This window comes from Colossoma macropomum, unplaced genomic scaffold, assembly GCF_904425465.1.
Source record: "Colossoma macropomum unplaced genomic scaffold, Colossoma_macropomum, whole genome shotgun sequence".
NCBI classification, from domain to species: Eukaryota; Metazoa; Chordata; class Actinopteri; order Characiformes; family Serrasalmidae; genus Colossoma; species Colossoma macropomum.
Genome location: NW_023494792.1, coordinates 16019541 through 16034168, shown reverse-complemented (window position 1 = coordinate 16034168; position 14628 = coordinate 16019541). Strand labels below are relative to the sequence as shown.

The window sequence follows — 14628 nt, the reverse complement described above, 5'->3', positions numbered from 1 at the left end:
GCACTCCTTCCCACAGCTCTGAACCTTTAGTCTTTTCTGTTCACATCTGCTGATTCACTCTTTACCCACTTTTATAGCAGCCTCATCGCACACTATAAAAGCCCAACCTGCTGAACCCCATAAACGCCACTAACAGTACTCTAATTGTAAAACACACTCAGAACGTAAACTTGCAGCCTTCCTCTAGCCGCTACAACTGTAATTAGCAGGGTAGGGACTGATTTTCTAAGGGTTTCACAGGGACAACCAAAAGCATTGGGTCTGCTATATAAAACCTTCATGCTGTTAGCTGGAATGAGCTCAATTCGAATTAGTGCCACCTGCCACATTAACTCTTGATACTGTTAGCTGGAATCAGCTCCACCCAAACTTTTAAGGTTGTGTCCATATGTAACATTTATTCACACGTGTCTATGCAGATTTGCCAAGTACTGAACTAACTTAATGTCATCACTGACTAAATATGAGTAGCCCTGATTTTATCCCTACTGCATATGCCATAATTTCTTTCCTTCCTTCTAAAAGCTTAGAAGAAACCTTTCTTTTTCAAAGAGTTTCTTCACTATTCAGTTCCAAATTTTAACAACTGTTTACCTGAATTCACCTGAATATGACACACATAAGTACAGGATCATGGCCAGTAAACCCATCCTTTATGTCCTGTTCTTTGGCACAATATGCTATTGAAGAACTACATTAGAATCCCCTAAAGAAACTTTCAGTGAATTCCTGTCCACGATTGGAGATTAAGTAGGAGTATTTCTTTAACTGCTTGAATGTCCAGGACTTGTGGGCCAGTCCAGACTTCCATTCTTCACTCCACAAACAAAATAAACCTCTGAGTCATGATCATCATGCAGATAGCAATATTCATATTCAGTTTAGTAGATCTACAGGAGCTCTATATGGTACAGCAAAAATGTATTCATTTTTCTATTTCTCATTTAATTTTTTTTTAAATTCTAATTCTCATTACTGCTATGTCAGTTCCTATTTACAGATATGTTCCTTTTTTCCTTTTTTTGTGAGAAAAAAGTTTGGATTACTTTTAAGTGTTTCATCTCTTTACTTTAACGTCTTGCTAGTAAATTCTGAAGAAGTGAACAAAATAACAAAATATTATGTGGCGCAAGCAAAATAAATAATAAAATAAAAAATAAAATAAAAAGTAATCAGTAGTCACCAACTATATTGCGATAATGAGGAAAAAATGCAAAAAAAACATTTTGTAAAATATATGTATTTCTATAATTAGCTTTAAAATATTTAGTCTGACAACGGTAGGCAGATTATAAAATAAAAAAGGAAAAAGAAGTTGGTCACCAAAAATGTTAGATAGACAAATAAATAAATAAATAAATAAATAAATAAGTAAATTTTAGGTTTATTTTTAATTATTCAACCAGGCATCATTATTTGTATATCTGAAAAAAAAAATTGCCATGTGAATAAATTTAGCACTTTCTATGCAATTACTAAATACTAAGCCTAAGGACGTAATAAGACTAGGAATTTGAGGTGTTAAAGAGCCACTCACTGAAAGCTTCTTTAGAGAACCAAAGGTGGCTCTTTTGTGGTATCATACATGGCATCCATTCATGAAGGCCTCAAAAGCAGATAATCACAGCATATTGTGATCACATGCATGTTGACTGATGAGATACCGTAACTGTGACTGAGCTCTTCCTCCTGACTTCCAGCTCACCATTCATTCCACAATGACCTCACAACAAACCCCTCGATAAACTTCAACCCCTTCCTACCACAGATAACCCAGAGGATCTGGCAACTCCTCTTACTACAGCATCTGGTATGCAGAGATGGATGGGCCATTACACATGAGGTTAAAGTGAGAGAGACCGTTCCGGAACAAATCTGGACACACCTCGACTGTGTGCGTGTCAGCTTGGGTGTCCGAACAGGCTGAATCAGCGTGACACTGCACTTTCACAGATGTAAATGCTGTGCTATGCTGTGATTAGTAAGCATGTGTACAGGGAGTGGGGTTATTAGTGTGATTAGTAAGCACTTTCGCACGAAGGAAAGGATTTGCAGAGCACCATAAAGATCAAGCAACTTAGCTGCACTCTAAAAATAAGTTATTGTTTCTCTCTGGCAATCAGCGGCGTTTCATTTCAGAGTGTCACAATGAATAGTCTACACATGAGCACTGTCCACACCAGCACTATTACACCACTCAGCAAGCCCAAAACATCTCAAATCTGCAAAATATCTGCTGCAAGGACAAAGTCATTAGCTCAAACGCAGTATTAGAGGATGAGGCTTGTTGTCTCTCCACATTACTTGAATGGAAGCAGCTTTGCTTGTGTTTCAGGTAGGGGTGAAAAAATCTTTAATTCAAAATTGACTGAAACGAGTGTTCAATTTTGATCTTCAAAAGAAGGAATGCAACGATTTACATTTTCATTTTTCCCCTTCACCAAACATCAGGCTGCTGCTTTGAACACATCCAGACCTCATCTCACACTTTGTCTGTGTGCATGTGCAATATTCTTTATTACCTCACGTTAATTTTATATAAAAATGCAACAAAAAATTAATAAATTAATTAAATACATTTTTAACCGGATTCCACAGACATGACCAGCATAAGTCACAGTTCAACACTTTGTTTTACCATTTTTTTTAATAAAGACTATTCTTTATTGAATAAAAACGATAACAGCAACATCGATAATAATGAGGGTTTTTTAAAAAATCAAACTGAATTGTGACATTAAAACAAAAAATGCAGAGCCAATAACTTTTTTTTAACCTCTGGATTCAGTGTGTGCTTTCACACAAATACAATTTAGCAAGTAATATCATCTTTTTATATATAATATAAAAAGAATTTGCAGAAATAAGTAACCAAGCACACGCCATATGCCTGAGTTTAATCGTGCTGTTAAGTTGCCAGATCGCTTGACTAGAGGTTGAAGGTTATCAAGGCTAACGCACTTTTAACACTAAAACCAGCCCACACGGAATTCCAGTTGACCCAGGAAGCACATGCGCTGACCTTCTGTCCAGAAGATTTCAAAATATACATCTTTATCAAAATAACCTTAACACAAGCGTGGGAAGACTCAGGGAGTTCATCCATCATTTTAACGATTAATTTCCTTCATGCTGTCCTTTCCTGACTCTATTAATATCGTTGCTGAAGTGTACGAGTACGTCTCCAGCCGAGGAGATTCACTCCGATATTACTGCACTCATTACTCATCCTGGGGTGCCTGTGATATAGGAGTCAAATCAAATCCCACATTTCTTAATCAGAAAATGAGAATCTTAACGTGATCAACTCTTCTTTTGACACTATTTATCCACTCTTTCTTCAAGATGAGAGCCTGTGTGACTCATTTTCAGAATAAGCATAAAATAAACAGATGAAAGAAAAATCTGTTTGAAATGTTTGGTTTGGTCTAAAAACATTTTTCACAAGCTTTTCCAACAGATACAATAACAGTGGAGGACTTTTTTGCTCTACTACAGTGCACTATGGTGGGATGTGCAAGCGAAAGTGTGTGTGTGAGTGTGTGTGTATGTGTGTGTAAGAGCGTAAAATGCCTCGGAGCAGTTCAGCTACATTTATTAAAACATGCCTTGATTTGAAGCTGTCGGAGCTGACGAATTATCCAGTGCCGAGAAGGGCCTTTGTTCAATTAGATATTTCAGCCGCTTTAAAGCGCTTTAGATTCCCCTGTAATCTATCGGCATCCTGTAATTAATCAACTAATTCGCAGTCTCGGGACGGCTGTAATTACAGCGCTGGTAATAGCTTATTCTTTCTGCTCCAGCACCTACATTTCATTTGTTTATTTTCCCACAGTCATAAATCTAGGGGAGCGTCAGGAGTGCCACAATATTAGTGCAATAATCAGAGTTAATTATCAGACGGCCCTCGCACTCTCCTCCCACTAATAACACAGGCTATCAGAGAGATCTGCCTCAGCGCAGACTGGAGAGGCTCAAACACCGCTTCAGCGATGCAGCTTTAGCACGCCTATTATTAATCACTTATTCCTAAAAAGCACATATTTACAAACAGATTTACAATTTGTTGAGAAGCCAAAAATAACAAAGTAAGTAAGTTTTCCTGCAGTGGCTTGCAAACTTTACTGGCTAATGTTAAAACCTGTGTGGTTCAGCATAAGTGTGCAACTGCATATTTGCTGAGAGGATTTTCAAGAGTGCTAGAGACAGCCACCTGCCAGGCTAGATCATACGATTCCACCTAATTACTGATTACTATGTATTTGCAAACAAAGTGGTGTCATGAATTGGTGTAAAACTGTTTTACTTTATGATCGAGGGTGAACTTCCCAAAAGCATCACAGTAGAAATGTTTTGAAGGAATTTAACGATCTTGGGAATTTCTTACTGGGGAATCAATGGCTCTGTAATCAGTTATCATGAAATGTGTTTAACCCGTATACTATTCTATTTAAATTGAATTACATTATTCCATCAATACTTACTTCTTAGTCACATAGTCACATAATGAATTACATTTTATTCAATTTACGTTCTGTACTGACAGGTTTGAATCCGTACTTGCAATGTTTTTTCCCCCATTTGTTTCATGACAAAATGGCAAAAATGTAATAATTTTTTTTTCTTTCCGCAAAACAAGACTGTGCACAAAAATAACTTTTCAAATGCAAATCAAAAATATCACTTCCTCCACTTACAATAATACATAATTACTTTCAAATTATACTAGTAGTACAATCAGCTGAGGGACTATGACAAGTGCAGCGTTGAGCACTCTACATTTACATGAACATAATATGAAGCACATTGACTTACTATTAGAAATTCAGTTAACTTAAAAGTTGAAAGCAACCAGGTTAGTTGCTTTAGGTTAAAACATCAAGTCATTTTTTTCAGTGTCAGCTGAGTTTACTGCTGATAGAGAATTACTGTCTTGGACCATTCAACTTGAGACGAGACAGTCATTTTCTGTAAATGATTTTAGAAAACTCTGCTGAGTTTCAAAGCGTTTCAACTAACATAAGTCTGCAAAACATATTCTGTGTGTACACACTTACCCACTCCTCTAGAATCAGACTAACTGCTTTACTGCTGCGAGTTTTGTTCCGGCAGGCTATGATCACATGGGCACCATGAAGAGCGAAGGAGCGTGCCGTCTCAAAACCTGCAGAGAGAGAGAGAGAGAGAGCGAGAGAGAGAGAGAGAGAGAGAGAGAGAGAGAGAGAGAGAGAGAGAGAGAGAGAGAGAGGGGAAGGGAAATGACATGATTGCGATTAGTCTTCTTGTTCAGATAACTCTGCGATCAATGCTCTCTCACATTATCGATGCTCTCTCTCTCTATTTGGGACTGAATGGAGTGGTGGAAAAGAGAGGGGGAGAAGGACTAAAAGCCATATCTCCAATTCAGTCCCAGCTCTGCTCCATCACACACAGCCATGGGCTTCTCTTTCAGCTGCCTAATCAACTCCCTCTCCAGTGATGAAAATGATTGAATTAATGTAGCAGAAGCCCTCGCGAGCCCAAGCACAGATAAAGTTAGAAATGGTACCATGGGCACTTTCAGGAGGAACTACCACTATGAGAAAAGGTATGAGATGTAATGACAATAATATACAAGAGAGTTAAAAGTGTTCAAAGAATACAGTTTCTCGACAAGCTTTTGCAATAAAGGAAACAGAGGCAGCTGGACTGTATGGTGTAGACAAACTTCTTTTGCACAACCAAAGACACGACACACTTCAAAGCAGCAAAGATAAGAATTCTCCACCATCACGCAGTGTCAGATAGGCATTGGCCTCATCATCCTGCAGCCCCCTATCACTCCAGAGATAAATACGGCCCATAAGTAGAGATACGAGTAGAAATTCATTTCCAAAATCACAAGTCTAAATGGGTCATTCAAACCCAAAAGGTTGAAACACTTTACTAAAATTACTGAACTAATTACGTGGGGATGAGGGAGAGAACATTAAAAGTTTTGCTACACCCAAAAAGAAAAAAAAATTAATAATAAAAAAGTACCAAAAAAAAGGTTATATTTAGGGGGAACTTGGGGTATTGTTTGGGCTGTTTTTTGCTGACCTGCCGTTTTGCATTGTCCCTTTGATTACACAAAGTGTGTTTAAAGTTTCTCTAAAGCTGGCATCAGCAGTTTAAGAGGCAGAGTGGGCATCAGATTTAGAGGTATGAGCCGCTGAAAATAGACATGCCGAGCCAAAGCTTCAGCTTGGCCAACAACTGAAAGCCTGACATTAATAATTAAGTTTAAGAAAAGGTCATTTAGAATGGAGAAAGGTGTTTATTTCACCCAGAATGTAAACGTACGAGAACTAAACTCTTGACTTACAGTTACACTGGATGCCAGCTCCTCCACGACAGCTGACCCAGAAAAGACAGACTCAGGCTTTTTAACACAATAATCTCATGGTGCTTGTTCTTGCCTATGTTGGCTTGGTTTGCTAATTAAATCCAGATTTAGCGAGCCTAAGTGATTCAGCATAAACATATCAACTTAAATTACAGTCGACACAATAAAGGTCAGTGGTTTACGTCTAAGCTGGTTTCGTTGTCATTAGGAATGAACATTTTCTACCATGATATCAGTGACAAAAATGTTACAAAAATAGACTGAAATCATTAAATCGCATGCTTTACACTGATAGACCTTTTATTAAAGCTCTTGTACTTCTTTCAAATAAAAAGAAAATAAAACTAATTATGAATAAACAAATATGAAATAAACATGAATTATGACCAGCACTACTAGTGAGCCCACTGTTTACTATTCATATTATTTTAACTCTGTAAATAAGTGCTGTCCTGTGATCTCTTTGCAGGAAGACTTTAGCAGTAGGCTACATACTTCAACCATAGCTTTAGAAAAGAAAAATCACAGCATGACATGGCTATACTTTTTTTTTTTTAAACTCTTACTAAACAAACACTCTTTTATTGTTTTTTTTTGTCACACATGATTTTATTTACACTGTTTTACTCTTTTATTTAAACATATTGTGATGCACTGAGCTACATTTTAATGTAAGAAATGCTCTTTTAATAAAGTAATTATTGATGTTTTATTTTAAGAACTTAAAATGATTAAAATGTTATGAATATTATTGGGTTTTATACTGCAGTACATAATACAGATAAAATGGTTATGCATCATTTGATCATTAGATGTCCTGTGCTAGTCAGTGGTCTGCCCGCTATGTTCAGCTCTTCTGGCAGTGGGGTCTGCAGTGTGTTCCAGCTGCAGCACTGCATGGCTTTGCCCCGTGCAGCAGACACACGCTGGCTGCTTGCTCTGCTCCCTAAGATGGTGAAATAACCCCTGGCCATGCCGCTTGTAAAACATATTACGCTGTCATGGCCCAGAAAAGAGCTGACAGGCCAACACGTCTCAAACACAGAACCATTACTCAATTATATTCTCTCTCTCTCTCCGTAAAGCCAGCAGAGGGCATCTCTGGAAATGACACCTGACAACTGCCATCGATTATAAGCAACATTTGTGCACATTTCATAAGTTTTGCTCTTTCCCACTTCAAAAGAAGTTTCCTAGAGTTCATATATGACAGGTTTGTTCTGAGTCACGATGTGTGGTAGGTTCAAGTAGGCTCTGCTGTGAAAAGGATCCACTAGTTCAAATATATACAGTCACATGCCTTTTATTTTAATGAAAAACAGGAGGGTTTTTTTATGCATGCGACAGCACACTCCATAAGTGGAGCAAGTTGTTCCCACACACACATACACACACTAAAAACCCTTGATTGATAGTCTGACCTTACACTTCCATGCAAGCTAAATGAGTCTGACAGTGAGGCACCAAGATTCCAGGCGACAGACAGTTTGCACGATAGCGTGGATTAAAATGAACTTTAATTAGATTAAGTTTTAATCTGATTTTCATTAAAAGGCAAACTAGGAGCCCTAATTGTGAGGCGAGTGCTAAAGAGTAATATCCATTAAAACTCAAAATTGGAGGCGGATAAGAGCTCCTCTCTGACAAGTGAAGCATGGAATTAAATTATATGACACCTTATTAGGAGTAATGGAAGGAGCACTGTGCATCTGTACAATGAACTGCCATGCCAGGAAACAGACCACCAAAATAAAAAAAAATAAAAATAAAAAAATAACAGAAAAATCTAAATGCTTTCGCTTTCAGTAAATACCAATAAAGCAGCCAGCTAATTTCCTATTCTGTGAAGTATACAAGCAAATTAAGTACTGCACTTTAAAGCATTACTGAATGGATTCTATAAAAGCGTGAAAAACAAAAGAGGGATGTGTTTAAAAAAAAAACAAAAAAAAAAAAAACAAGAAAATAATGTTGTTGATCAACAGCCCTGTTCTCACTGTCACCTTGGAAAAAGCATAGCGGCTGTCGGGCTTGAAACATGAGTTAATCGACACTGATGTTTTTCATAATGGGAAACAAATTAGAGCATGTTTAACAACAGCAGCGACCTGCTGGGTGTTATTTATGGAAAATAGAGAGGCCCTGACATTAATTTGGATATAACGACTCCAGTTGTTGGGCTAACAGAAACACGGTGTGTGCGTGTGCAAAGAGCAGGCAGAGCAGGGTGAGTTCTAGATGAGAAAAACAACAGCACTGTGTTGTTCTTCTGTCAGCCTCTCAGCCATGCTCACACGCTACACAAGGTCAGATATGGGTCATCACCCGCTTCTACATACACAACCGGGTGGCATGTACAGCAACCAATAAAGACTTTACAAACAATGGGCAAATGCTACGCAGCCAAATAAGTGACGTGCTAATCAGAACTATCTGCTTTAGCTGCCATTAAGAGTAAAGTGTATGACAGAAAAGCAGTATGAATTTTGGGATGGAAACACCAAAGGGATGAGATGTTCCACAGACAAGTCCAAAGGTCAGATTGTGGTTTTACTGCTCCACTGGGTTCTGTTCCAGCCCATATCCTGGTCTCTGGTAGGAGTGTTGCTTTTGGAGAGACATAACAAGACAAAGCCAACTTCAACAACAAATGAAAAACGGATGACTGCTGTGACTTGACTGATTTTATCATCTTTTTGCCCATTTCCAGGAGTGGAAAATATTTGTGTGGTTGTACTTCCTTACTATGCTCAAGTATTATTTTGGAAGATCTGTTCTTTATGCAAGTATTGAAACTGAATAGTGGTACTTTTACACAGTTATACTTCACAGACAAAAACATACTTTTTACTCCTTACTCCTTAGTACTTATTACAAACTGGGAGATTTTTTTGTCTTCAGTAGAGCTCCCTCACATTAAAATTTTTTTATTAAAATGTTCTATCAAATTCATACCAAGGTTCCCAAGTGATTCAATGGCCTCACTTCAAAGAACCTTAAGAATGTATAATGCTTTTTTAAAAAAAAGAACAAAATACAAAATAAAAACTCAACATAATAACAACAGACCTTTAACATAACACTACAAATATATGGACCTATTGTTCAAAAAATGAATAAAATCCACAGAAGTATGACACTGAGGTGCTGGATGATATGCAGTGTGAAATGCAGGGGAGTTAGCTCCACTTAAAGACTCTGATTTTGTGATTTCATGGTCTGTTTGGTTCCACTGGCCCACTGCTTCACCTTACCCTTGGCTTATACACAGAACACACTTCACTCTGTATGTCGGTTTGTGAATAACAACCTACACACATCTACACAAATTAGCCAAGTTTATTTATAAGTCATTATGTCTTCTGCACTAAATCATCAGTAGAGTGTGCTTTACAGTGCCTGAGCTTTGCCCTACTTCCCACGCACCTTGCTGATGCTACCTGGGCCGTTGATGTAATGAATAAATGAAATGATGAAGCGTAAGAGGATAAAGTTTTTGGAGCAGCAGGTGTTTGATATATATTTTGGGGTTAAATTGGGGAGTCTGGTGCTCCTGTACATCCACAAGGAGCCCTAATTCACCCCATTAATAACGCCCCACTTTCATTTGGGATCGGGGAGGCGTTGTCACGGCCCAAAGTGAAATGTATGGTTTGTAATTACTGGAGTGCGGGGTGAGAAGTTCCACCTGAGCAGCTCACGCTGTTCTATTACCCCCACCGCCAAGTTTCTCCTGCCCCCAGCTGCCCCCGACAACCCCTCCTGAGCCACCTCCCAGACACCAGCTTTGACCCCTAGTGGCCACGGCCAACTCCCACCGCAATTTTTCATCATGCCCTCCACTTGCACCGGTCACCCTGTCCCCACAGCAGCCTCTCAGACCAGTCCACTCACTCACCCCACACTAGGACTACATGATATGGACAAAATACTACAATTGGGATGGTATTGCTACCTACTGTGATTGTGATGCATGCTGTAATATATTAATATGCGCTGGTGAATTAATATCGTAAAATGGTGACAGATTGTACTGCCTTATTTTGACCAAAATAATTTAATTTTTGTTGGATTACACAAATGATTTAATTCAGAACTATGATTCCTCTATGCTCACAACATTTTAGAGGGTCCATTCTACAGCCTTCTGCAGTATCAGTTCTGCCAAGACAAACACTACAATAACGGTTAACAGATGACATATTGGGCAACCCTTCCACACACCAGGCCAGGAAAGAGAGAGAGAGAGAGAGAGAGAGAGAGAGAGAGAGAGAGAGAATATGTAGTGACAACTTTAACACTTCTTTTCTAGATGAAATTGATCCATAAACCACTCGAGTTCACATACGATCCAGGCCATCCTTCCTTTTAAAAGCCTGCAGGTCTTAAACACTTAAGCACATATATGATTTTCAGCCCTCGCTCTTACCTATTCTGCTGCATTGAGCTTGTAATCATTATCGAACCTTTTATCCCCAGTTGTAATTTTCTTGCATGTTACATCAGTTTTGCTGTGCACCCAGAATTTTATCCAAGGTCAATAGAGTTCAATAATTTGACTAACCAACCATACCTAGTATTCATTACATAGCCAATAAACAGATTCATCAAAAAAGACATGAAATGCACATTAAAACCATCAGATTCCATTTCCTCTGCCGTTCACTAACAATAACAAGCTCCACATGAATATAAGCATGCCTAAAATAGACTCAGGCCAATGTGAACAAGGAGCAGAAAGAAAACCCAACAACATGCCAGAGCAGTCTTGAAGGGGAATTCCACCTAATTTTAAAAATTTCTTTGGAATTCAAACTTTAAAATGTAAACTAAGACATTCAGAGTGGTTTAATGTGAAATAGTTTACTGTAGAGAAACTTACAGACTCTGTCTTTATTACAGCAGTGGTGATAGGAACCAGGGGTGACGATGTCCACAACGCAAATGTAGTTATTTTATTTACTATCCAAAATGACCAGTGAGCCAAAATGAGATTTTATATGCAATGATGATAATGGCAAAACTGTTTTTACTGGGTACTATTTTGCCTAATAATACCCTGCATGTACCTCTCTGCCATGAACGGAGTTAATAAAATATGTTTTAGACTAAAATCTTATTGCGCAATTACCATAAAACAAACTCTCAGGCATCAGGCAACGTATTCATAACTATTTCTTGCAATAACTGTGTAACAAAATATGTAGCTTTTAAGACATTACAGGCTTCAGATGTTTGGTTCCTATCCCCCCCACTGTGAACTCCGACTCCCTACGTTTCTCCAGAATAAAGCATTTCACATCCAAACACTCTGAATGACATTACATCTTAAAGATTGAATTAAACAGAAAGTGTAAAAAAAATTGTGAAATTTCTCTTTAAAGGCATTAAATACTCCTCAATATACTAAAATCCAACAAATTCATATTAGAAAACGACGAACAACTAGCAAGCACACTATGGAGTACATTGTGATTGCTTGGCCTTTAAAAGCTGCCACGAGCTGCTTCTCTTCTTTGAATGCACGTGTGTGCCCGTGTACAAGGGCATCTTCATTCATAGACAAACAGAGGGGTGTAAATATGAGAAGAGGGGGTTGCAATCGATTTAATGGCAGTTATGCTGAACGAATCAGCTTCAATCTAGCGCTCCCCCACAAAGCCTCAGTTTTCAGGCTTTATCTCCAGCCGGAGTCACTTTTCCACCTAATCCCTGTGCCAGCGCAGAGAGCCAGACTCCTAATCCACCAACACTGCCGCAGCATAAAGACATACCAGCACAATCACACAGCCCATAAAATACAGCTCCAAATGCACACCAGGCAAGAGATTTTTCACAAACCGCAAAATAGAACATTTCCATGCCTTAAGCCTTGTTATTTGTCCCAGGCGCAACCTTCTGCACTCCATTTCCTAGTTGGACATAGAGAATTCTCCAAAATACGGCAAAAGAGGCAGGTCAGAAGATTAGAGCAGTGCCAGTGCTGCGAGACGGGACGGTGCAGGTAAGCACTTTCCAGTCTGATTCAAAAACAAATGAGGGGATACATCTGACCTCTGCATGAATACGCAGTAGAAAGGGACATAAATATCATTACACCTTTTTCTTTTTTGGTTTTCTTTCATTTGTATGCACTAGTGAGTAGCATATCAATCAACAGCTGAGAATGAGAAGGCCAAGAGTACGTAACATTTCAGACACCACATTATCAGACACTTTCAAATTACATAATTACAAAAATAACTTAGCAATTTTTTTTGTACAGCTAAATTGGATTACCTTTAGTCAAAGAAATGTTTTGTAAAACTGCTTTGCAATAAGCGATATACACAATAAATAGTTCAAAAAACACATACTTTCCTCTATTTGTAAATAATACGAGAGAAGGATTATTTTGGTCTACTTGCTGACATAAACTGACAAACTAAAATAAACGCTGGGCAAATGTAGAAATTTGCACACATACATCCATATCCACATGGCTATGACACAGCAAGACAAATACAGCCACATTAGTGCAATGCGACCGCCATGCGACATCCATCACCATCAGAGAATGGCAGCAGAGAGGCTGGAGCCGTCCACCTGGTGACTGTACTGATCTGGAGGGAGTCCAACAATACAGCCAATAACCAAAAATAAACACGCAGCTCCACACTGCACTTAAACACTAGTCTTCATTCTAATAAAAGCTGACATACAGTATAGCTGCTATATCCCATCATCTCCACCAAAAAACGGGAAAAGGAAACCTACCGAGCACATTTATCCCTGCTGGGATGCGGAGTAGGATTGGAATTTACAGGAATCCAGATAATGCAGTGAGGGAGGAAGAGTCTCAGGAAATATCCAGTATATATAAAGTCGCTTTGTGACATTAGGTCTACTTGACAGGATTTTTTTGAGGGGGGATAGCCAAAATATCACATGCTAAACAGTGAGGATTCCAGAAAAGATTTACAACAACAAAACAAAACAAAATTTACAACATGAAAATATAATCTGTACCTTTTTAAAAATCCCGTATTTTTGCTCATGACAAATTTTGTCGCTTAATAAAACCTGTCTGATTTTTTAAGCATATTTTGTAAAGAACACATAAAGAGAGCAGAGAACCTGTGACAGCAGTCCGTTTCAGCCCCAGTGCAAAGTGAACAGCACTCTGGACGGTAAATAACTTTTAGTTGGTTCAATAGAAGAGAATTAAGGAAAGCGCCCAAGTTGCTAATGGGAATGAATGGGAGGCATCAGTCGGGGTCAAAAGCACTGCAAGATCAATGCAGAGGTACAGGTGTACAGCAGTACAAAAGGAGAATGTGTTAACAGAGAGAGAGAAAGAAGGGGGGAGAGAGAGAGAGAGAGAGAGAGAGAGAGAGAGAGACAGAGACAGAGAGGGAAAGAGAGAGAGAGAATATATACCAAGGAACATTTGTTTCTATTACAGCTATTAAAGATGGTAGAGAGCAAAGTTTAAAGAAAGAGAGAGTCACACAGAAGAGTAATGGACTAATGGGATGCACTGAGCAGTGTTCTAATCAGACAGAGCACAGGAATGCACTATGCCTTCTGACCACAATTACCATATCATGTGGCTTATTATAAGAAAAATTATATTGCCTCTCAGTGCATGAAGTCCCTGCTAGCTGATATACATTTTCAATGCATTAAACACAAAATTGCCTCAAAGAATTCCATTTGAATAAATAACAAAATAGGATTAAGGAATGAATACGCAAAATAACCATGCAGGACTGCTTAGATACAGTGTAAGACTAATTATACGTTTAATACAATCATCATAGTGTAGTCCAATTGTTAATTATTTTGGCATTTCAACACAATTATTATTAATCATTAACAACCAAATGCATACTTTCAAATTTTACTCTTTTTATTCTATTTTTAGAAAATTCCCATTGATACTGAATATTCAGCTAATTCTCTGTCCTCTATAATTGCCTTGTCTTGTAACATTTGTATTACAGGATTTGTAATCACTGAGATTTTCCATTGTCACTGACAATGACAACATTCAATGGCAAAGCAATGTGTGCTATTCAAAGAGCCCAATTCTATCAGTTAATTAAAATTAGATATAAAAAATAGAAGAACAGTGTATTAAAAATAGTCTTTCAAAATTTCTAATCACGCCAGTCAACAACAACAATTTATTATTATTATTTTTATTAAGTATTTTAATAGCGTTAATGTTTTTGTTTTGTGTTGCCATATTCCAGCTCCCAAATCACCAATTATTTATT

General features: G+C 38.1%; 1 protein-coding gene across 1 annotated transcript in view; it reads right to left on the bottom strand.

Annotated features, from left to right (window-relative positions):
* Positions 1 to 14628, bottom strand: part of wwox (WW domain containing oxidoreductase) — a 216056-nt gene that overhangs the window by 196203 nt on the left and 5225 nt on the right. The window contains exon 5 of the mRNA XM_036576233.1: positions 5058 to 5164. Coding sequence (XP_036432126.1) covers positions 5058 to 5164 — 107 coding nt within the window. The remainder of the gene's footprint in view (positions 1 to 5057; positions 5165 to 14628) is intronic.